Source organism: Eleutherodactylus coqui, chromosome 2 (assembly GCF_035609145.1).
Source record: "Eleutherodactylus coqui strain aEleCoq1 chromosome 2, aEleCoq1.hap1, whole genome shotgun sequence".
NCBI lineage: Eukaryota > Metazoa > Chordata > Amphibia > Anura > Eleutherodactylidae > Eleutherodactylus > Eleutherodactylus coqui.
The window spans coordinates 299471423-299493734 of NC_089838.1; the positions used below are offsets into that span (position 1 = coordinate 299471423).

The following is a 22312-nucleotide window of genomic DNA, read 5'->3' on the forward strand; positions in this document are numbered from 1 at the left end:
TTTATTACTACAGTGGAACAATATGGCTCCTTATTTGTCACAGGGGACATTGCAGCGCATTGTTCATTACTAGGGGGACAGTACGGCTATTTTTTACTACAGGGGCACAGAATGGCTTGGTATTTATTACTCAGGGGTGCTGTGAGTTGTTATACAGTACTTTGGGAAATCATTAGTGGCACTTGTAAAAGTTTACATTCATATAAAATACAGCTGTTGGAAACCCTCTGAAGAGACAAACTGTGTCTAAGAGAAGCTGTCATGTTGATCTGGACTGGATGGAGAAGAAAACCACAACACTAATTAGAGACTACTTCACCAGTGAGTCACAACGTCATTGTGTTTTCTGCAACAGGCTCCCTGTGATCAGCCCTGTAGTCACTATATGGTCTGTAGACTGATCATGGGAAGTAGCATTCTTGTTTGTGAACTGACAGCTCCCATCATACAGGCTTGGAAGTATGAACTTAAAAAGCAGGTTCTGACTTGGATTTACAATCTATCCCTTTATTGATCTTGGTTCTGGTGCTGTGTACTAAGCTTGTGTTGGAGAATATATTTATGTAACATTGCCAAATCGATTCTCTATATGACCTAATTACTTGTATTGATGATAATTGTGTATGTATCTTTAAGAAAACATATGTTGAAATATTAGGTGAAGTTTCAGTTATAGGGCGTAGTCTTGGCTATACCGTCTACGATGGCATAACCAGACGATGTACTGCGATAAGAGCCTTGAAGTCATAGCATGTACTCCTATGCTGAAAGAACAAGATAACGTAGCAGAACTTATGTTATAGAACATTCATAGGAAATGTCTACAAATTCTCGGATATCTTGGTTATTGGCTAGAAAGATAAGGGATTCAAGATGCTATAAAATGTTGAAACCTGAAATAAACGAGGAATCATCTGACTACACCAACACCAATTGTGTGTGATTTGTCTTGATTTCCGAATCAGCTCCTGAGTACTTATTTTCCCTAATCTGGCATGAGCGAGATATACCAGTTGCTGTATTGATGTACTGAGCTTGGTTCTAGTGCTGTATCTATGCACTAAACTTGGTTCTGGTGCGGTATTCAATATACTGATCATCGTTTTGGTGCTGTATCTATATACGGAGCTTGGTTATGGTGCTGTATATATATGCTGAGCTTGGTTCTGGTGCTGTATATATATGCTGAGCTTGGTTCTGGTGCTGTATATATATGCTGAGCTTGGTTCTGGTGCTATATCTATTACTGAGTTTGGTTTTGGTGCTGTATGAGCTTGGTTCTGGTGCTGCACTTATGTTATGATGTTGGTTCTGGTGCTGTATCTATGTACTGAGCTTGGTTCTAGTGCTGTATCTATGTACTGAGTTTGGTTCTGGTCCTGTACTTATGTTATGATGTTGGTTTTGGTGCTGTATCTATGTACTGAGCTTGGTTCTAGCGCTGTATCTATGTACTGAGCTTGGTTCTGGTGCTGTATCTATGTACTGAGCTTGGTTCTGGTGCTGTAGCTATGTATTGAGCTTTGTTCTAGTGCTGTATCTATGTGCTGAGCTTGGATCTAGTGTTGTATCTATGTACTGAGCTTGGTTCTAGTGCTGTATCTGTGTACTGAGCTTGGTTCTGGTGCTGTAGCTATGTATTGAGCTTGGTTCTAGTGCTGTATCTATGTACTGAGCTTGGTTCTAGTGCTGTATCTGTGTACTGAGCTTGGTTCTGGTGCTGTAGCTATGTATTGAGCTTGGTTCTAGTGCTGTATCTCTGTGCTGAGCTTGGTTCTGGTGCTGTATATATGTACTGAGCTTGGTTCTGGTGCTGTAGCTATGTATTGAGCTTTGTTCTAGTGCTGTATCTATGTGCTGAGCTTGGTTCTAGTGTTGTATGTATGTACTGAGCTTGGTTCTAGTGCTGTATCTGTGTACTGAGCTTGGTTCTGGTGCTGTAGCTATGTATTGAGCTTGGTTCTAGTGCTGTATCTATGTGCTGAGCTTGGTTCTGGTGCTGTATCTATGTACAGAGCTTGGTTCTGGTTCGGTAGTTATGTATTGAGCTTGGTTCTAGTGCTGTATCTATGTGCTGAGCTTGGTTCTAGTGCTGTATCTATGTACAGAGCTTGGTTCTGGTGCTGTATCTATGTACTGAGCTTGGTTCTGGTGCTGTACTTATATTATAATGTTGGTTCAGGTGCTGTATTTATGTTCTGAACTGCTTTACTATTAATGCAGTATAAATAAATTACCTGAAAGTGCTGCGGAATAAGTTGGCACTATACAAATAACGAGATTATATATTTTTATTGTATTTTACCATTACTTTAGGGATAATTTTCTGCCATGTGTTAAATCGCTGGCATTTCACATTCATAATTTAGTCACCCAGGTAGGGAGCATGTTAAAATTTTGAGTTCCACCCCTTAAAGCACCTCCTCCTGTAAGATTTCGTGTGGTCTGGGGTGCGGACTGGGTGGGGTATTTATATTATGAGTAAAATTGCTGTGCTCCTCTCTTGTCTGCCCCTCTTTTCTTCTTTGTAAAGTTGGGGGGTATGCAATTCTAGCATCTAGGTCAGAGTATTACTGTGTGTCCACAGACCATCATCCCTGAGTTTCATGCAGTGAGTACATGTATGCAGTGAGCATGTATATGTGCTCACATCTAGTAAATACCTATAAATATATACTTGTGCATAGCAAGCGTAGGTATACACAAGATACACCCGTGGGCTGCTGTCTTTTGTCATCCAGGGCTAGATTGTATTCCCAGTCTGGTCCTATCATGGACCAAAGTGACATATTACTCCTTACCCATCCCACTATATACAGATGTAGCAGAGCTGAATATGTCCTTTAATTGTCTCTTTTGTGCATTCTGACATCTCTATAATTTAAGACAACCCATTATTCATGGCACATGAATCCAGATAACAAACTCATCTCTTCTTACCGTATACTTACACACGCCGGCTCTGTAGCATTTTTGTTGTGTTTTTTTTCCTTCAGTATTTTAATTTTTACACTTTTTTTTCGATAATCACAGACCAAATCATGCCTTAAATCTATAACTCATCACGATCCCTACTAACAGATCTCTATCACTTACCTGCTGCGACTCCACACATTGCCTTCTAGATTTGTTGACTTTTGGCTCAGGGCTGCCACCTGCTGGACATAATAGGAGATTACTATAAAACAATGCATTTTATCTCAGTAGATCCATATTAAAGGGGTATTCCAGCAATCAATAGAGGTAGGGGCTCCATCTAGTGGTCACTAAGGGGACAGCAAGCTTTTGGCTTCTTTTTAACATTGTACCACTGACGACTAGTGCAATGTAAGAGGGTGATACTGATCTGAAGTTGGATTGTTCCATGTAACGTTGATTTTAATGGTTTAGGTTTTGTACCCTCAGGTGCCTTTACGAGTGGTTTACCGAGTGCTTCCAGTAGGCCGTGACGACGGAGAGCCGGAAGAAGTTGAGCCAGGCTCTTGTCACCGGAGTGTGCCTTGATAGTCGCAGTTTGGGCAGGGTACATGGAGGAAGTTGGAGCGCCTCCGAAGGTTGAGTCCCTATTATGCTGAGCGCTATTGCTTGCATCCCCTAGTGCTAGAGATTGTGTTACCAAGTTAATAAAGAGGTTTTCGGCACAGAAACTGGCTGACCGTGAGATGCCTCGTCACGGAGGTAGACTGGGTCTTGTAACCGGGCCCATTTTGCAAGCCAGATAGGTCACCCAGCAGATGCCAAGGAGGTGAGCAGTGACCTACTGCACCAATTCCTGGTTTCCCCTTCCTGACAATCGGGGGTCCAACAGTAACATAGCCCCCTGTTCAAGACAATGGAATAGTGCAGCTGACCCTACATAACATGCAATGGGCTGCGGTGCTTCATCCAGTCATGCACCCTCTTCATTCACGGAATTAGTGCAAATCACCGATCAGGTATGGATAGAGTATCCTAGATTATCTTCCCCTCCATTCCCCCTGTTAACGCGCCATTTTTGACCGTGACTTGTGTGTGATTGGACAGGAGCACACGGTATGGGGGTCAGTAATCTCTGACAGCTGCACTTTACAGGCCCATTAAATCCCACCAATCGTCTGTGTTAATCCAAAAGAAATGTATCCATGTGGAATCTCAATCCCCATTCTTATTATAGCTGATGCTTCACCTAATTCACAGGATTGCATTCTGCCGGCGGTCCCGGGGATAGACCAGTGCAAGCCATCGGGAGAGTCAGGCAGAGATTTACACATTATCTTTCCCGTATGTATTATAAGCATTACAGCCGCCCCGCAGGAAATTTATTAAAGGTCCATTCTACCTGAAATTGACATTTAAGCCCTAACGGTCACATTAAAATGGGAAAAACCCTCTCGAAAATGTCACTTTTTTATTGTAAGATTTTGAATTTGTCTCATGTAAATATATTTGGCGCAGAACCTTGTTGCCTTATGTCTATTTTTAACACTTTAGTAACATAAGTAATTTGAGCCTTAAGAGCCAAGAAATCATTTTTCCATTTGTGTTCTAAGATATAGCTATTCATGAATGAATAGCTAAGGGCAGTGTGTCATTGGCTGAGCGCTCAGCCAATAGCTAAGCAGTAGCTGCTATTCGCTGAGCCCTCAGCCAATCTGCACAGCCCTTTCAGGAGGCGGGGATTTTTAAATCCCTGACTGCTGAAAGAGCTTAATAGCAGTGCAGGGGAGCCACCAGGAGGAAGCGTCTGAGCGCCGGAGAGGTGAGTAATTTTAAAAAAAATTTATTACAATTTTATTGCAGATTATCGGGGAAGGGCTTATATTTCAAGCCCTTCCCCAATAATCTTACAGCGGGGCTTGCCAAAGCAGTGCTTCCGATCCCATTGAAAGCAATGGGATAGAATGCCGCGGACTTCTGCCACAGCTGTGACAGCTGTGGCAGAGGATTCCTTCATCCCCGCGGTTCCCACGGGGATGAAGGAAACTCCTGCCACAGCTGTCACAGCTGTCACAGCTGTCACAGCTGTGGCAGAAGTCCGCGGCATTCTCCCTATGTTTTCAATGGGGCTAGCGCTGCTGCTGGCCCCATTGAAACCACTAGCGATATGCTGGTTCTATTTCGGCGTCTTTCTTGCGCTGCGAGGCGAGAGTTTTCTCGTGCTCTCGCAGCGCAAGAAAGAAAATATCGCTAGTGACTGTCCACCCTTAAGGACTGAGCACAGTAAATTTATGGCGCCTGGTCCTGGGATTTAATCCCAGCCAATAGTAAAAATATGGCATGGGATTAAAGCTCCTGGAACATACCAGGAGCAGGTTGGTCCTTTGCTGTTAATCATAGCTGAGGACCCGGTGGAGAAGACAGAAGTGATTTTTAATCGCTCCTGCCTTCTTGTTTACAGGCTACATAGCGTTAAATGAGCGCTATGTAGTGAAGAGCAAAAGCGCATGTATTACTTCTGCTATTCAACCCAGCAATCACGTGACTACTGGGTGCACCCTGCCATGGCAAAGCTGCAGGGTCCTAGCAGACCCAGATCAGCTCTGCTAGTTACTACTGTCACTACAGGGGGATATTTCCCCTGTAACTGGGGCTTCTATGGATGCCCCAGCTACACTGGAGATGTGTAAAATAAAATGTAAAAAAAAAAAGTGAATGACCCCCAGAAGGTTTTTACCTCTTTTGCACAATATAACCACTTTTTTTTTCTACAAATACACTTTTTGTGTGTCACCACATTCCAGGACCAGAGCGTTTTTATTTTTCCATCTGTATGAGGGCTTGTTTTTTGCAGGACGACTTGTAGTTCTTATTGGTGCTATTTTGAGGTTCTACATAGCTTCTACATTTTTTTTCTAATTCCTTTTTCAGGGAAGGAAGATTAACAAAAAACGGCTATTCTGACATTTTCTATGTTCATTTTTTTTAAACCAGATTTACTGTGCCAGACAAATAATGTAATATTTTATAGTATTTGATGTTACGGATGTGATGATACACATTTTTTGTAGCTTTTTTTTGTTTTGTTTATTTTTTCAATATATAAAGCCTTGTTTAAAGGGAAAAAAACTTGTTTTAGAATCAATTTTTAGTAAAACCACTTAGATGTTGCAGTCAGCAATGACTGCAGTCTATAGGGTTAAACAGTGAAGAACAGTGATTAGGTAAACAAGTGCTCATCTTTTCACTTCTTTTGCTACGATAAAAAAAAACCCTATATGTTACAATAAGAGGGCAAACATGGTCTCTGATTGATAAGGGGGGATGATAATAACATGAAGAAAACTGCATGTTACCCTCCCCTGGAACAAAAGGAGATTCATAGATCTTTTCTGCTGCCTGCTTGTCCTGTACACACTGAAATAACTGCTGTAAATTCAATATTCCCAGCCCCACTTCAAATGGTTGTATCTACAGTCCTATTGGTGCTGTGGACAGGTTTCCATGATTCTGCGCCTCCCCTGATTGACCAGTGATTGTTCCATCACATTGCAGATGGTGTAAGCATTGGATTCATGTTTTACTACATTCATTCTGTAAATCTTGTATTAACTATAATTAAAAAGATGAATATTGGTTTACCCACAAATTCCACAGTCTTTACCAATCCCCGGCTCACCTGCTGGGTGTGAATAACTCCGTGATATAACTTCCTGCAAAGAAACACAAAGATTGTGAGATCTGAGCAAACACAATGTCTACATTCACTGTGCAGAGAACTTTATATAGGCTGCTAAAGACAGAGGTACACAAACAAGTAGGAAGCTGAACAGTGCAAGAACTTATCTTAGGGTGGTTTCACATCTACACTGGAATCTCTGGTTGATGGTTCCGTCGCAGATCTGGCACAAAATACCGGAAGAAAAATCGCTGCATGCAACGGACGGAAAGCAAATTGCCCCAGTTATAGTCTATGGGGTCCATCCGGCGCGGTTTGGTTCCGTCATAAAACAGAGCTGTTCGGCCAGGAGATTCCCCATTCCTATTTCCCGAAAGCTGCAGGAGACCCAGAAGCCTAGAGTGCAAATGTGAAACCACCTACGCTGTGACAAATTTTTGCAGTTCTGATGGCCAAAAGAGGTCCAATGTGCCACCAGTTGGCAATTCAGCATACATGACTCTACTGTAAAACATCCGAGCTCCAACAATTCACTGCTCAAAGCAATCCTAAAAAGACCCCTCTCTAGATGCAAAGCCCAAATGTGAATTCCAGAATTCAGCGCCATTGTGGTGGCCCAGAACAATAGGGCCCCTCCATAATAGTGTGCATGCACTTGTCTATGTAATGTCAGTGTCTTCTGTGTTGCATGATTGATGTGTATTGCATAGCTACAACACTGAAAGAGTTAAAGGGGTTGTCCCGCGCCGAAACGGGTTTTTTTTTTTTCAACCCCCCCCCCCGTTCGGCGCGAGACAACCCCGATGCAGGGACTTAAAAAAAAAACAGCACAGCGCTTACCTGAATCCCCGCGCTCCGGTGACTTCTATACTTACCGGTGAAGATGGCCGCCGGGATCTTCTTCCTCCGTGGACCGCAGCTCTTCTGTGCGGTCCATTGCCGATTCCAGACTCCTGATTGGCTGGAATCGGCACGTGACGGGGCGGAGCTACACGGAGCTACACGGAGCCCCATTGAGAAGAGCAGAAGACCCGGAGTGCGCAAGCGCGTCTAATTTGGCCATTAGACGGCGAAAATTAGACGGCAACCATGGAGACGAGGACGACAGCAACGGAACAGGTAAGTGAAAAACTTTTGATAACTTCTGTATGGCTCATAATTAATGCACAATGTACATTACAAAGTGCATTAATATGGCCATACAGAAGTGTATAGACCCACTTGCTGCCGCGGGACAACCCCTTTAACTCTTTGGTAGGTAAGCTGACTGTCTGGAAAATGTATCTGTTTCCCTTCAATGCTAAGAGAGAGAGAGAATGAGGAGTTGTCATACAGAGTACCTTTTCCTATATGTGAGTGTTGATCGGTAGAGAGTTAGAGAAGAGAAGAGTGTAGCCGGGATCAGGACCTACAATTAACAGGACCGTGGTTTCTCCTGACCTCCTATGAATCCTGCCTATCATACCGTCTTGAGTTTTTGCACTGCTCTACTGCTAGAGTGTATTGATGGATTGTAACTTATTTTTAAGTAAACGAGGTTCACCGACCATTCCCGGTTTGGCTCACCAAGTTAAATCCCTGTGTGTGGACACTTTATTACCAAGAACTGGATTCACCGCAGAGGATGGAACGCTGGCGTCAACGTAACACAAAGGACTAAGGTAATCCAGCATTGGGTTCCCCTGTTTAATAGCCTGCCCTCGGCCCCTTGGACATGTTACCGGTTACCCTCCGGGTGGGAGACGATAGAGCCACCGTGACAAGGCCCAAACTGTACCCCGCTGTCTCCTAGGTTGGGGCCCGCTCCTCGGACGCTGCAGGGCAGAGCTATCTTGGTGTCACGAACAGGATGAGTCTTATGTGTTCTCAAAAAGCCACCAAAAGACGCTTTCCCGCCATTTTTTCAGTCGCGGAAGATTTTTGCCCATGTCTCAGCTAAATAGAGTCACTTCCAGTTCTAAGGCCCTCTGAAATTTTCCAGGACAAGATCTCTCCAATCCTCTGAGTTACTTTAAATAGTTGAGGACAAGATCCCTCCAACCCTCTGAGCCTGTAGCAAGTATCGGGACATGGTTGTGGTTCCTCTGAGCCTCCAGGAATTAAAGTAAATTCGATCGCGGTTCCTCTGAGCCTAAGGACATTTACCAGAGTGGTGAAAAACCAAGTCATCTGCCAGAAATGCAGAAAGAAGACCCCAGCTTATTTATGGCAAGAATGCGTTACAAGTTAAAGGAAGATTGTTGTGTTATTAGACCATGTGGAGTTGCCCACGTTGTCTGTGCTAAGAGTCAAGATGGTGCCCAGCCCTTATGTTAACAAATCTTCAGCCCAAGAAAATTTCCTGCCAAACTGTTCCTGCCAAGGCTGTGGAAAAAGTAGGGGGGACTCGCCCCCACCACGGAGCAACAGTCTGCAGCTGGGAACCACCCAGAGGAGGAGACTTCCTCTGCCTTCAGCGAACCACTGGATTTGTCTGAGCTGATGCAAGAAGGGGAAAGCATGGCCTCCTACACTATTTGTGGCCCAGAACAATAGGGTCCCTCCATAATAGTGGGAATGCATGTGTAAATGTAATGTCAGTATCTTCTGTGTTGCAGGATTGATGTGTATTGCATAGCTGCAGCACTGAAAAAGTTAACTGTCTGGTATGTGAGCTGACTGTCTGGAAAATGTATCTGTTTGTTTGTCAGGTGACCTTGTGATATATATGTGTATGCAAGGTGCATGAGTGGGAATAGAGTTGAGTTGAGTATGTGGAGTTCTGTCCTGGATCTGCAAGAGGACCACACAAGCACCTTCAGTCTGTGTGGCCCAGAATGGAAGAGGGTGAAAGGAATCTACAGCCTGCCCTGGGCCTGCTGTACCCAGGAGATGTGAAAATACCCCTTTAATGCTAAGAGAGAATGAGGAGTCGTCATGCAGCGTACCTTTTCCTAAATGTGAGTGTTGACTGGTAGAGAGTTAGAGAAGAGAAGAGTGTCACCGGTATCAGGACCTACAATAAACAGGACTGTGGTTTCTCCTGACCTCCCATGAATCCTTCCTGTCACACCATCTTGAGGTTTTGCACTGTTTTACTGCTGCCGTGTACTGATGGATTGTAATCAAGTTGCTTCAAGTAAACGAGCTTCACTTACCGTTCCCGTTTTGGCTCAGGAAGGTAAATCCCTGTGTGTGGACTCTTTATTATAAACAACTGGATTCACTGCAGAGGATGGAACGGTGGCGTCACGAGCGACAAAAAGGACTAAGGTAATTCCCTGTTTAATAGCCTCCCCTTGGACGTGTCACTGGTTACCCTCCGGGTAGGAGACAGTAGAGCCACCACGACAAGGCCCAAACTCTACCCCGCTGTCTCCTAGGCTGTGACCCCGCTCCTCAGATGCTGCACTATCACTAGTCATTCTGGTGTGTGGGCATTGGGGCTGGGAAGTCCAGTGCCCCCATCTTAGTGCCATGTGATGCCAGGTGCAGCTGAGTAAATGATCGGTCATGAATAGGTGAAAGATATGCTTTGGAGATGGCTTTATACGTTCTACACGGCAAGGAGTATATAGTTAGAAGTCTATGGGAAAAACATCACACGTAATCACAAAAATGTCCCTGGAGAGCTATTTATCTGTCAGATGCTGGCAGCTCTGCAAGTATGATCTCAAAGTCCACTGCTGGCGAACACCACCAGTTGTTACGCTCTCTGTCCGGCACTGCAATTATACTGTACATATATGGGTACATACAGTATACTCACATGCTTTCCCATCCCCCTCCTGATCATTGTATATCACGTGTCAAACTCAAGGCCCTCCATGTAATTTTATGTGGCCTGCAATGAGGTCTGGACGCAGAAGGATCGGCTATCCATGATTCCTGGAGGACGCAGAGAGCGCTTGGTAGAGGGTCTGGCGCCAGCACAGCAAGCGGGTGCCATCCTAGATTCTGAGCTCCGGCACGTACCTCTGCGCCACTTCTGCCTTCTCTCTTGCAGACTAAATACAGTGAAGTGAGAAAGCGGAAGTGTTACTTCTGCTATTCGGCCTGGTGATTACATGAACGCTAGGTGCCCCCTGCCACAGCAGAGCTGTAGGGTTCTAGCAGACCCAGATCAGATCTGTTAGTGACTACTGTCTCTACAAGGGGATATTTAGCCCTGTAACTGGATGCCCCAGTTATAGTGGGAAAGTGTGAAATAAAAAAACAGACAATGTGAATGACCGCCAGAGGTCTTATATGACATCATGCGGGACATAGTTGGTAAAAAAAATAGTTATAATAATAAGTAAAAAACCTTACAGACTAAAATAAAAAAAATATATATATAGAAAAACAACCACAACCGTCGCCATGTGCGCCCTGCAATCCAACACCATACAAATTATATATCAAAATGTCCGAAACAGAATGAGGAACCCGTTCCAGTACTTTATTATAGTAAATATACAAATTTTTAAAATCAACAACTGTGACTTTAAAAAAAATGTTTTTTTTTGTTTTTACATCTAATAAAACTAAACAACGGAAAAAAAAGTAAGTGAAAAAAGATATAAGAAAATATCCCTATATTTCATCTTCCTAAGGCCGCCTGCAGACGAGCGGAAATCCCGCCGCGGGATTTCCCGCGGGATTTCCGCCGCTGAAAGTCTGCATAGGAGTGCATTACAATACGCACTCCTATGCAGACGGCCGCGGTTTGGCCGCGCGAAATCTCGCGCGGCAAACAAACCGCGGCATGTTCTAATTTTCTGCGGGGCACGCACTCACCTGGCCGCCGGCTCCGGTCTGCGCATGCGCCGGCTGCGCGGCAGCCGGCACATCAAAGAGCCGGGGCCGCCAGGCGCGGGTGAGTACGCGCTCGTCCCTGCAGGCTCTGGGGTCGGATCGCGCGGTGAGATTTCTCGCTGCCGGATCCGACCCGCTCGTCTGCAGGCGGCCTAACTTGCATAAATTACCTAGAGGGGCTTCCATGGCCTTATAAGTCTCCCTACTGACCTTCTAGGTGCCCCCACACCCTTTTTGAGTGCTCTCCTTTGGGGGAGACTATACCATCCCTCAACCCACTCACCCCCTAGGTGCCCCCACACACTTTTTGGGTGCTCTCCTTAAGGGTGCCCACCCACTAGCGTTTTTTTACTGCGAAATTCGCAGCATTTTTTTTTTCTGCAGGGGTCTTTGGGCTATGGGACATGCAAAGCTAAAATCGCGATCGCGCAAAATCGCGATATCGCGGTAAATCGCGATTTTGCGCGATCGCGATTTTTACATTGCAAGTCCCATAGACCCCCTGCAGAAAAAAAAAAACTGCGAATTTCGCAGTGAAAAAAAACGCCAGTGGGTGGGCACCCTAAGGAGACATAACACCCCTCCTGACCCACATCACAGGCCTCTCACCAGCTAAGCACACTGATGCGGGGCAAACACCCCGAAGCAGCTGTCTGTGCATGGTTAACTGGCTTGGTTTCCTATTCCCAATCATTGTTAGGACTTCTTAAAAAGTCACATTGATTTGAAGGAATGCTGCCATCCAATAGGTGGCGCTGTAGAAGTATTTTTCCATCTATCCTTATTTATAGGGGAAAAAAACACATCAAAAATAATTTTGGTAGCTGAAGGAAAAAAAAAATTGGTCACTTAAACCACCAAATGGGGTAAAATCCCTAAAAAGTGTCTGGTCCTTAAGGGGTTAATAAAGAGGAGTCAGGTTTTGTCCTTGACCTCCCCTGTGATCTTTCTAGCGTTGCGCCACATACCCCGACCCCCCTTAGGTTTTTCTCTCCGAGGGAAATGATATAGTCACATCTCCGAGTAGAGCTCAGCACTTCATACAATGGGAACTGGCCAAACTTTTTGTTCTGGACCCAAAAACAATGAAAAGTCAGTGAGTCAGTGAAAACACGTCATTTTATCCACTGCGAGCGAATGCCAAAACACACTGAATGCGGGATGAAAACAGCCCGGTGTAAAGAGAGATGATGCATTTGGCATCTACATTCATACAGACTAATACAGATGTGTCAGGAACAAAGCCTCAGACTATAATGTATAGGGATGGATGCTAAGGAGACATGGTTATGGCATACCGGAGCCAATCTGGCAACTGGAAGACCCAGGGGCGTAGCCATAGGAGGTGCAGAAGTAACTATTGTACTTGGTCCCTCTCGCTGAGGACTACGCAAAAACCCATCTTCTCCATATTATAAATGACATATGGTAAGTGGGGCGCCTAGGAGCTTCATGTTACACCTATCAGTCATGGTAGGGTTGTCTGGTCGCTCAGGGTGCCACAAGCTTGTAGTGGGACAGGTGCAGAAAAGAAGGTGCCCGGAGCTCTCCGTATAAATAACTGTGAAGGTAGTTATTGAAAATAATGGTGGTAGTGAAGTTGTATATGGGGGTGCTGCCAATCTAGAAATGTGCCACATCCTAGCAGAGTGGGAGTGATAACTATTGATAGCATTGGGAGAAGTTCTGGTGAGGCGTAAACTCCCAATCAAAGTGAAACTCCAGAGGTTGCATCAGTCATCAGTCCTATGGACAAGCTTGCAGTGGGGGACCAGGTGGATGCACATAGGTCCGCATGGCCAGATCTACTTCCTCTGTGCAGCAATGTCCTGCAGAGCTACATGAATCATCCTCCTCCTGTCTCTGTCTCCTCCCCTCCCATGTTACTGAATTTATGTTATGAGCTATTTATGTTATCTATGTACTGAGCTTAGTTCTGGTGCTGTATTTATGTTATGAGCTTTGTTCTGGTATTGTATCCATGTACTAAGCTTAGTTCTGGTGCTGTGTTTATGTTATGAGCTTTGTTCTGGTGCCCCAATTATGTTATGGGTTTGGTTCTAGTGCTATACTAACATACATAGATTGGTTTATAATGTGTTCATGTTATGAACTTGGTTCTAGCACTGTATTTATGTTATGAGCTTTGTTCTGGTGCCACAATTATGTTATGAGTTTGGTTCTAGTGCTATACTAATGTACATAGATTGGTTTATAATGTGTTTATGTTATGAACTTGGTTCTAGCACTGTATTTATGCTATAAGCTTGGTTCTGGTGCTGTATTAAGTTATGAGCTTGGCTCTGGTACAGTATTTATTAGCTGAGCTGTTCTGGTGTTGGTATGTTTCTATCCTGTTGCTTTCTACAAAGACAGAATACAGGCAGACTGCCTATCACAGCAATATATATAGTGCCACCAGTGTGAAAAGAAACAGTGAAGCTACACATCACTTACAGGAACTTGCACACCCGAGGGAGAATGCCCACCATGGTTATGCAGCAGATAACCTTAAACAAGTGTAAGTAGAGACTAGCATAGGACTGTAGTGTGCACACATAAAAACAACTAAAACAGAACTATAACTTCCAAGTGGCCGACCACCGCCATTTTTGAGCTTGGAACTGTACTGCCTTCCTTTGTCCTGCCGTATATTGGAGAGTGCTCCGATGCTGGGCACCCCAACCACTAAGAGGGACTATATTAGTAGACTCTAAATATTAAGGGGACTCAGATTTGTCCACATTGTTGACGATGATATAAATGGAATCAGAGGCGTAACTTGAAGCTCCTGGGCCTCAATGCAAAACCTGTAACAGGGCCCCCAACTATAATGCTTTATTCATAGTACTGGGCTTCCTATATGGAGAAGACAGGCCTTATGGACCCCCTAAGGCTCCTGGGCCCGGGTGCAACCGCATCCCCTGCATCCTCTATAGTTACGCCCCTGAATGGAATGCTTAAAGAGAGCATCTACTGTCCTGATCAGATTTACTAGAGGGCAGTGTGTGACCACATTTAGGACATATTTTGGTCATGACAACCATCAGCTTTGATGACCCACCATCGGATCACACTGGTTATACCCGGCAAATTCTCTTAGTTCCAAATCTATTTATCCCTAAACAAGAATTACTTCAAACTGTGTCTTCTATGTCTCATTCCAAGCCCTTGTGTACCATCACAGTCACACTACACTTGCACAACTACAAGTCCATGCGTCCAACTGTAAGGGCATGTTGGAATTGTAGTTCTAGAGGTTGGATTGTAGGTTGGAGACCATTGCTCCATAGACTACACCCAGTATACGCAGTATAATTAGATGTTACTTCATCTTACCATTGCACACCTTATCTTTCACAGATTACGGTATCGGTGTTGGTCAATAGGATCTGTTGGGCATCAATGGTCTTCGTTGGGTGGAGGATTCGCCACCGATTCATGGTTGACTTATGTAGCAGTAACTATGATGCAGATGTGAACAGAGCCGTGGGCTCCACCTTATGCAATTTGCATCAGAGACGCCCAGCTAAGGGATCTTAGGTATGGCATTTCTTACCTCACATCGTTCTAGTGTCGCTTCCGGATGTTGTTTTCGTGCCTCTAGGTCTCTGTCCAGCTCCTCTGTGAAATTACGCAAATCGGTCTCCAGCTGCTCCTATTAGATAATGAGAAGTAGATGTATATAGAAATCTACTAGTAATACGTCTGCGTGCCCATCATGTACAACATCATGCCTGAAGCACCACAGAGACTTGTTAGTACATCACATCCTGGAGGGTATAAGCCTATGGACTGCGTCAATGATACTCGTATCCGCTGACACATATCTGAGGCATATCCATTTTTGATATTTCCTATACGCAGCGTCCAATATACTAAATGTGACATCAAGCGTGAAGAGAGTAATTTATATGACATTCAGTACTTTAACTCCTTCCAGACAAGAGATTTTTCATCTTTTTTAATGTGCACACAGACGCACAGTGTTATACACATATACACACAGACGCACACTATTATACACATATACGCACAGATGCACACTATTATACACATATATGCACAGACGCACACTATTATACACATATACGCACAGATGCACACTATTATACACATATACGCACAGATGCACACTATTATACACATATTTGCACAGACGCACACTATTATATATGTATACGCACAGATGCACACTATTATACTCATACATGCACAAATTTCTTTTTTGTCCCAATAGAGGACTTGAATTTACAATCACTTTATCACTTGTACTATATACCACAATACTTTAGTACTGCAGTATTTAGTAATTTTTAAGAACTGTCTATAAAAAGGGGCCCTCATTTAGCTGTCTGCTTAGACACATCCAGATTGTTAACTGTCCCAATCGTAGCCATCTCCAATCATGGCAGTACCTGGTGGCCCTCAGCTGTCAAAAACAGCTGATAGCTGCCAAATGGGAAGGAGTTAAGGATGTTTGGTCCTTTGCTTTGACCAATCTCTGATAGAACAATCCCCTCACACAACAAAGTGATCAGTGGGTGTTCTGTTGCTAAGATCTTGAGGGATCAGTTGTACTTTGTGGGAAAACCCAGCAGCAATTGTTCGATTTCTCTGCAGTGCCACCACAGGACAAATTAAGTATTACACTATTGGCAATAAAATAATGTAATGCATGGACTTCCAGAGGCACTTTTTGTAGCTGCTCTCTCATTGGCTAGATGTGTGTACTAAATCAGTCGCTTTTACTAGAAGGAAAGCCTCCACAACAGATTTAACCTAACAGATATGTCAAAATATCACAACTTTCTACCCATGTTCATTTTAAGGCAATAAGGACAAGGGGGATGTTGCTATTTTCTACTGTGTTGTGACAGCCATTTTTGCTAAAGTGACAACAGGAAGTGTAGCCATATTGATTGTCACCTTTGATGTAGCTTCTCAGCAACTGATAGTAAACAGCATACTTCATACAAGTTCCGATTTTTCAAAGTGCACTGGGCTTTATGCTAATTTGTATTAAAAAGGGATGTTCTGTTTGGAAAGGGGTGGGACTTAGTTGTCCTGCAATTCGGGACAAAAATATTGGTGCTAATATGAAGCTTACTTTGTATTTCTACATAAACTGCTCTTACATTAAGCATTGGTCCCAGAAATACATACTTTACTTACTAAGACTTTGGATGTAAGTTTGCTGGGCTCCTTGGAGGTGGGGCTTAAGATGCGTGTGTCAGAGGTGGGTCTTGATGAAGAATTTTTAGGCTTTTGGTTCAGACTTTGAATCGAGCCTGCTTCCTTATTACTTTGTGAACTATAAGGAGAACGATCAGGGTAAAAATAACGCAGGGCGGGTACTGATGTTTGTTGCTTGTTGCCGGTACTGGACTGCCGGTGAGACAATTGGGTGTTGTAGTTCTGTGAAGAGGGAACGGCATCAGCGTCATTGATAAAATGTGAAACATTCGAGGAGTAGTGTGGAGACTTCTGCGATGTCTGTTGAGGTGCAGAACGTGGCAGCGTAGAGGCATGTGACTTGGAGGAATCTGAAGATCTTTCTATTTTGAGGGTGCTGCTGGCCTTGATCGGTGATTCCCTAACGTTGGACATCACTGTCATGTGTAAATGTGAAGGTTCTTGACTTGTTCTTTTGGAACGATCCTCCAACTGGCCATTATTCTGATCTGTCATAAACCTATCATCAGAAAGGAAACAATGAACAATCTTCATGATAAATAACTAACTGGCTGATATAAAATGGTAAAATGCCATTGGAGGAACTGATGATGGCTCCAATAAATGTTGAGATCGAGCAAGACTTTTTAGATTAATTAACTGGAAGACTTATGGTTGAAGGGCATATAGGATTTGACTATCTCACTAGTGTTGAGTGAACCAAATCAGTTGAACCTGAGGCGAGAAGAGGAGGAAGACGAAGAAGAGGAGGAGGTTCTTCTATGGCTCACTGGTTAGCAATGTTGCCTTGCAATGCTGGAGTCTTACATTCCAATCAGATCAAGAACATGATCTGCAAGTAGTTAAATAAAGGCTCTTTCACACGGGTGACAGCGTTCACGATTTTGTATAACTACAAAGGAACGCGACTTTATAGCTCTTCTTTGCCACGATTTTCGGGGGGCTTGAAATATAAACTGTACTCTGAAAATAAGCCCTGGGTGCAATAAAACAAAAAACTAAAAATACATCACCTAACAGCCACCGTCAGGTCTGCCACACGTCTCCTCTGCATCTCTGGCAGACTTGCTTGTAGTTTTCAGCAAGCGCTTCCTGGTTTGGAGTTTCAAAATCTCTGCTTCAAGGAAGCATTGGCTGTGGTTGGTTCTCGATCATCATGGCTCAGCCAATCAGAACCAGTGCTCGATGAACCAATCACAGCCATCTAATGCAATGGCTGTGATTGGCTGAGCCATGGCACTCAAGAACCAATCAGAGCCAACGCTTCTTGGAGGTGGGGATTTAGAATTTCCAAATCAGGAAGTGCTTGCTGAAAACTACAAGCAAGTCTCCGGGAGCTGAAGAGGAGATGTTCGGCAGACCTGAGAGCAGCTGTTAGGTGATGTATTTTTTTTTTTAGTGCAGTTAGGGCTTAGTTTTGGGACAAGCAGTAGGATTTCCTACTGTAAAAGTTGCATCGCACCCCACTGCCCATAAAATGCGTTTTCGTGAGATGCAACATAAGGGAAGCCTCCATAGGGAAACACAGGCTACAAAACATAGCAAATTGCGGAAATATTCAGCAACCCGTGATTTTTTTTCTGGCAATGTAGCAGTCTACAAAACATCGCTAATGTGAAGAAACTCATTGGAAAGCATGGGCTTCACATACATGCAATTTGTAGCATTGTTGCATCACGAGAAAATCACACGATTTTGTCGCACGTGTGAAACCAGCCTAAAGGAGATTATTATGACACACAGGGAGAACATACAAACTCCATGCAGATGTTGTCAGATGTGAACTTACAACTCCAGCACTGAAACATGGTAGGTGGGGGGCCCAGTCACAGATTTTGCACTGGGGCCTAGGAGCTTCCCAATACAGCTCCAACTAAGGGTATTATCAACATGGTGGTTACCATACAACACAGCACCAGTCATGTTTAATTATTGTATTAGTAATTCATTAGATGATGTTATTTAACCTTTAAAATAAGAACTCTCAAGACAATTTTTTTTTCAAAATTGGAGAGTCATCTGTAAACCTCTCGTCTCGCCCGTAGGAAAAGCAAACCTATCTGAGTATAGACACGTCATAGTGCGGTGCCGGTAACATGAGGCTCAATACACCACAGTCATTTACTTGGATTGATTCAATAGAGTGAAATCATCTTTATGGTGATCTTCTGGTTTCGACTGATTACCGTCACCGTCACTGTCCTCCGAATCTGAAGACAGAAAAGAATAAATACTTACATCCATTTTGTTCTTTATAAACCATTAGCAAACATTACATGTGAGCATATGGAATAGATACAATCAGATAGTGAAGGATAAAATACTCAACGTCTTACAAATGTACTAAATGCATGTTATAGACTGCACACCCCTCTAATTCCAGCATCTCACTCCAGCCTCCAAGACTTCTCCAGAGCAGCACCGGTCCTCTGGAACGCACTACCAAAGGCTACCCGAGCAATCCAGGACCCGCAGAACTTCAGGCGTGCTCTAAAAACGCACCTCTTCAGGGAGGCATACCACATTTCCTAAACAAACCCCTCTGTACTCCGCCTGATAACATGCTCCCTGACCTACTGACTGCAATCCCTGCTAGCCATCATAAACCGCTCCTGCAGTCATACTGATCCTGCTGTCACATGGGTAAATTTCTGCCCATTGTCTGTATATAGCATCCCAAACTCTCCACCTCGCCATACCGTGCACATCTCCAGCCCCTTTACCTTCTGTATCACCCCATTACTTGTAGTATGTAAGCTCGTTGGAGCAGGACCCTCACCCCTATTGTTTCCACCAACTGATTACGATTGTAACCGTGGTTCTGTAATTTTTGTACTTTTGTCTTTCTGTATTCCCCCTGTCTATGTAAGCGCTGCGGAATATGTTGGCGCTATACAAATAAAGATTATTATTATTATTATGATATTTCTACGGACACCTTCATGCATGTGTTCCCAACAGAGGTAGGGAAATAAGTTGCTAACAGACTCCTCCAACATGCCAGATCCTTCCTTCCCCTAACATCTGCCGTTGGGAAAGTCAGGACACCACCATACACATTAGGTGGTTGACCGATCCTACCAAAATCAACTGGATTGGCCGACATTCACCCAATGTGTATGGCCATCCTTAGTGGAAGCTAGATCTCCACTACTGCTACTACTACTCTAAAATATTTCTGATGGTTGGATTAAGACCAGGGGTCTGTTTACCATGTATATTTTTGGATTGGAAAGAGAATTGTATGGCGGCACAAGGCAGAAGGGAAAAACTCTATAATACTTGGTTAGGTAATGTCTAATCTCTTCATTATGCCACAATTTGATCCGACACACAGTAGGTCAAATCTCCCAAACACGGTGTGAAAGGGGGCCTACATGATTGAATATGATCAGACTTGCATACTAAGCCATACTATTTGAGAAAAATTCTTGGACCAATTTTGTTACATCACAAAAAGATCCACCTTGAGGTCCACGAGGTGCTATTCTTCTTCTGGTTGGTTTTTTTTTCTGTGCATTCCCTGTTCCCTTCATATGGTTTCTCAACACATCTTTAGTAGAGATGAGCGAACCTACTCGGCCACGCCCCTTTTTTGCCACTCGTGGGTGAGTGGGGGGTTGCAGCGGGGAGTGGGTGGGAGAGGGAGAGAGAGAGGGCTCCCCCCTGTTCCCCGCTGCTACCCTCCGCTCCGCCACGCCTCCCCCCGCCCCCCGGCGCCCCCCGCATCTTTTCACCCGAGTACGGAAGTACTCGAAAATCGCGGTGCTCGATCGAGTAATTACTCGAAACGAGTAGGTTCGCTCATCTCTAATCTTTAGTGTTGAAATACATATTTTTTTTGCTCTCCCTATATTGCCCTAATAAAGATAGTGGGATGTGGCCCTAGATGTAAGTAGCAGGTCATATCTACATCAACCTAACATCTGTTTGCTCTCATCAACACAATGAGCCAACAGCAGACTCTTGAGGTCTTCCCAGCCTGGACCATGACAGGTTCATTGAAAGGATGATGGTTCTGTTGACTATACCAGCCAGAGACAAGACTAATGGACTAACCAACAGATTTATTAAACTAAAAAATGTTGGCTTGTTGGGTGGCCATGGCTGTGATACTAGTGTTCCTATTGGGGAAGAAGTTTGCATTTGTGAGGAACATTGAAGACCTATGGAAATGCTGTACACACCATGGTGACCACTGACCTGACATCTGGTGCAGAACCCTGTACATGTTCTTGTACCATTCTCGGGGCTTGTCAACACTCTAGAAGACAACAAACAATATTAAGACATCCAGTCGACATAACCAAGGACCGGTTCATCATGTGATATTGATAGATGGAAATATTGGCCAACAATATTGGGCCAAAGCATCAGGCTGAGCATGGACAACTGCAGATTTGGCCCACACTTCCAAACATTTGGAATATATATATATTTTTTATTTAATATTTGAAAGTTCTGATTTATAGACTTTTACTCGATTAGAGAATATAAGGGAAGGGCAGCCAATCTTGTCTGAGCTGTTTCTCTAAACTGTGAACAGCGGATTTGCTTTACAGCAGCCCATGAACCATAGGAGCCTATAGACTAGAGATATTCACTGAGGTCTACTGGAGAGTGCTGTTGCCATGCTTTGTCACCTATGGAGAAGGGTGGGGGAAGAGGTGGACTCTGTGTTTATAAGTATATATATATATATCGCTTCAGAGCAGTGGTCAATGTGAAAATATGACATTTAAATGTTACAAATCTTTGTTTAATATATACCACCAAACATATGAACTTGGTTTAAAGAATAGGTCATTTTTTGCCTATAGGAACCAGTTCTGGTCTGGAATACTGTACATGACACTTTGCCAACTCTCCCAGAATGTCTAAGAGACTTCCGAATAAAGAGGAGATCTCCAAGACTATTGGAAGAACTGGAAAGTCTACCAGGCACCTCACATACTTACCCCGTCCTGTTCCTGTACTTCTCTCCACCCCTGGGCAGTGGTTCTAGGCTTTAGGTACTTGGCAGTGGCTGGTACCTAAAGGCTCATGGGCCCTGATGCAATAGTTCAGCACGGAGGTACCCTACTTTCCTTTGCATCGTTGGGTCTCTTGAGAAGTCCATCAATGCAACACTGGCATCTGGGGACATTGTAAGAATCATAAAACATTAGGTAGAGGTTAAACATACGAGATCCCAATGAAAAACATTGGCACAACCAGTAGGGAGTTAGTGCCACTTACTGCTCAGGGAGATAAGACCTTCATTATTACATTACTTAATTTGTAACTGGCCCGAAGTCTTCCTCAGAATTTAGTATGCTAACGCTCAGAAGTTTTAGAACAGCTCAATGTTTCCAGTTATTTTTGACATTAACACAGTTCAAGTCCAGAAAATAATGTGAAATGGCTCAAAGGTTCTAAAGTGAGTTAAAGACATTAAATATTCTGAAATTACTTTTGGTTGCAGTGTGCCTGCAGGTTCTCTGACTATGGAAGAGTCCGTACTTACAGATCTGGAGGCGAAGGGCATCCCAAGTTCATCTGTTGGTCCAATGCCCTCATAGCGAATCCATCGCTTCTCTTTACGTGGAATTGGATTGTCCCGGCTATCATCAGTCAATACCAAGGTGGCCTTGTAGACGAGATCAGCCTCCCCAGGGCTGTCCTGCTGAGCAACATCATCATGTAATAAAACTGCTACCAGGCAGGTCATAGGAAACTCTAAAAAGTTATTAAATGTCAACCTGA

At 43.9% G+C, this 22312-nt stretch overlaps 1 protein-coding gene across 4 annotated transcripts in view; it reads right to left on the reverse strand.

The window, feature by feature from the left end:
- The window catches only part of SORBS3 (sorbin and SH3 domain containing 3), a 48358-nt gene that overhangs the window by 22509 nt on the left and 3537 nt on the right, over nucleotides 1-22312 (reverse strand). For 3 of the 4 annotated variants that reach the window (XM_066593453.1, XM_066593455.1, XM_066593452.1), the window contains exons 3-9: nucleotides 22074-22229; nucleotides 20771-20831; nucleotides 18693-18777; nucleotides 16547-17066; nucleotides 14931-15029; nucleotides 6596-6629; nucleotides 3097-3158 (exon numbers count right to left, since the gene is read on the reverse strand). In XM_066593453.1, the coding sequence (XP_066449550.1) occupies nucleotides 3097-3158; nucleotides 6596-6629; nucleotides 14931-15029; nucleotides 16547-17066; nucleotides 18693-18777; nucleotides 20771-20831; nucleotides 22074-22229 (1017 nt within the window). The remainder of the gene's footprint in view (nucleotides 1-3096; nucleotides 3159-6595; nucleotides 6630-14930; nucleotides 15030-16546; nucleotides 17067-18692; nucleotides 18778-20770; nucleotides 20832-22073; nucleotides 22230-22312) is intronic. The other variant, XM_066593454.1, reaches the window with a different exon arrangement.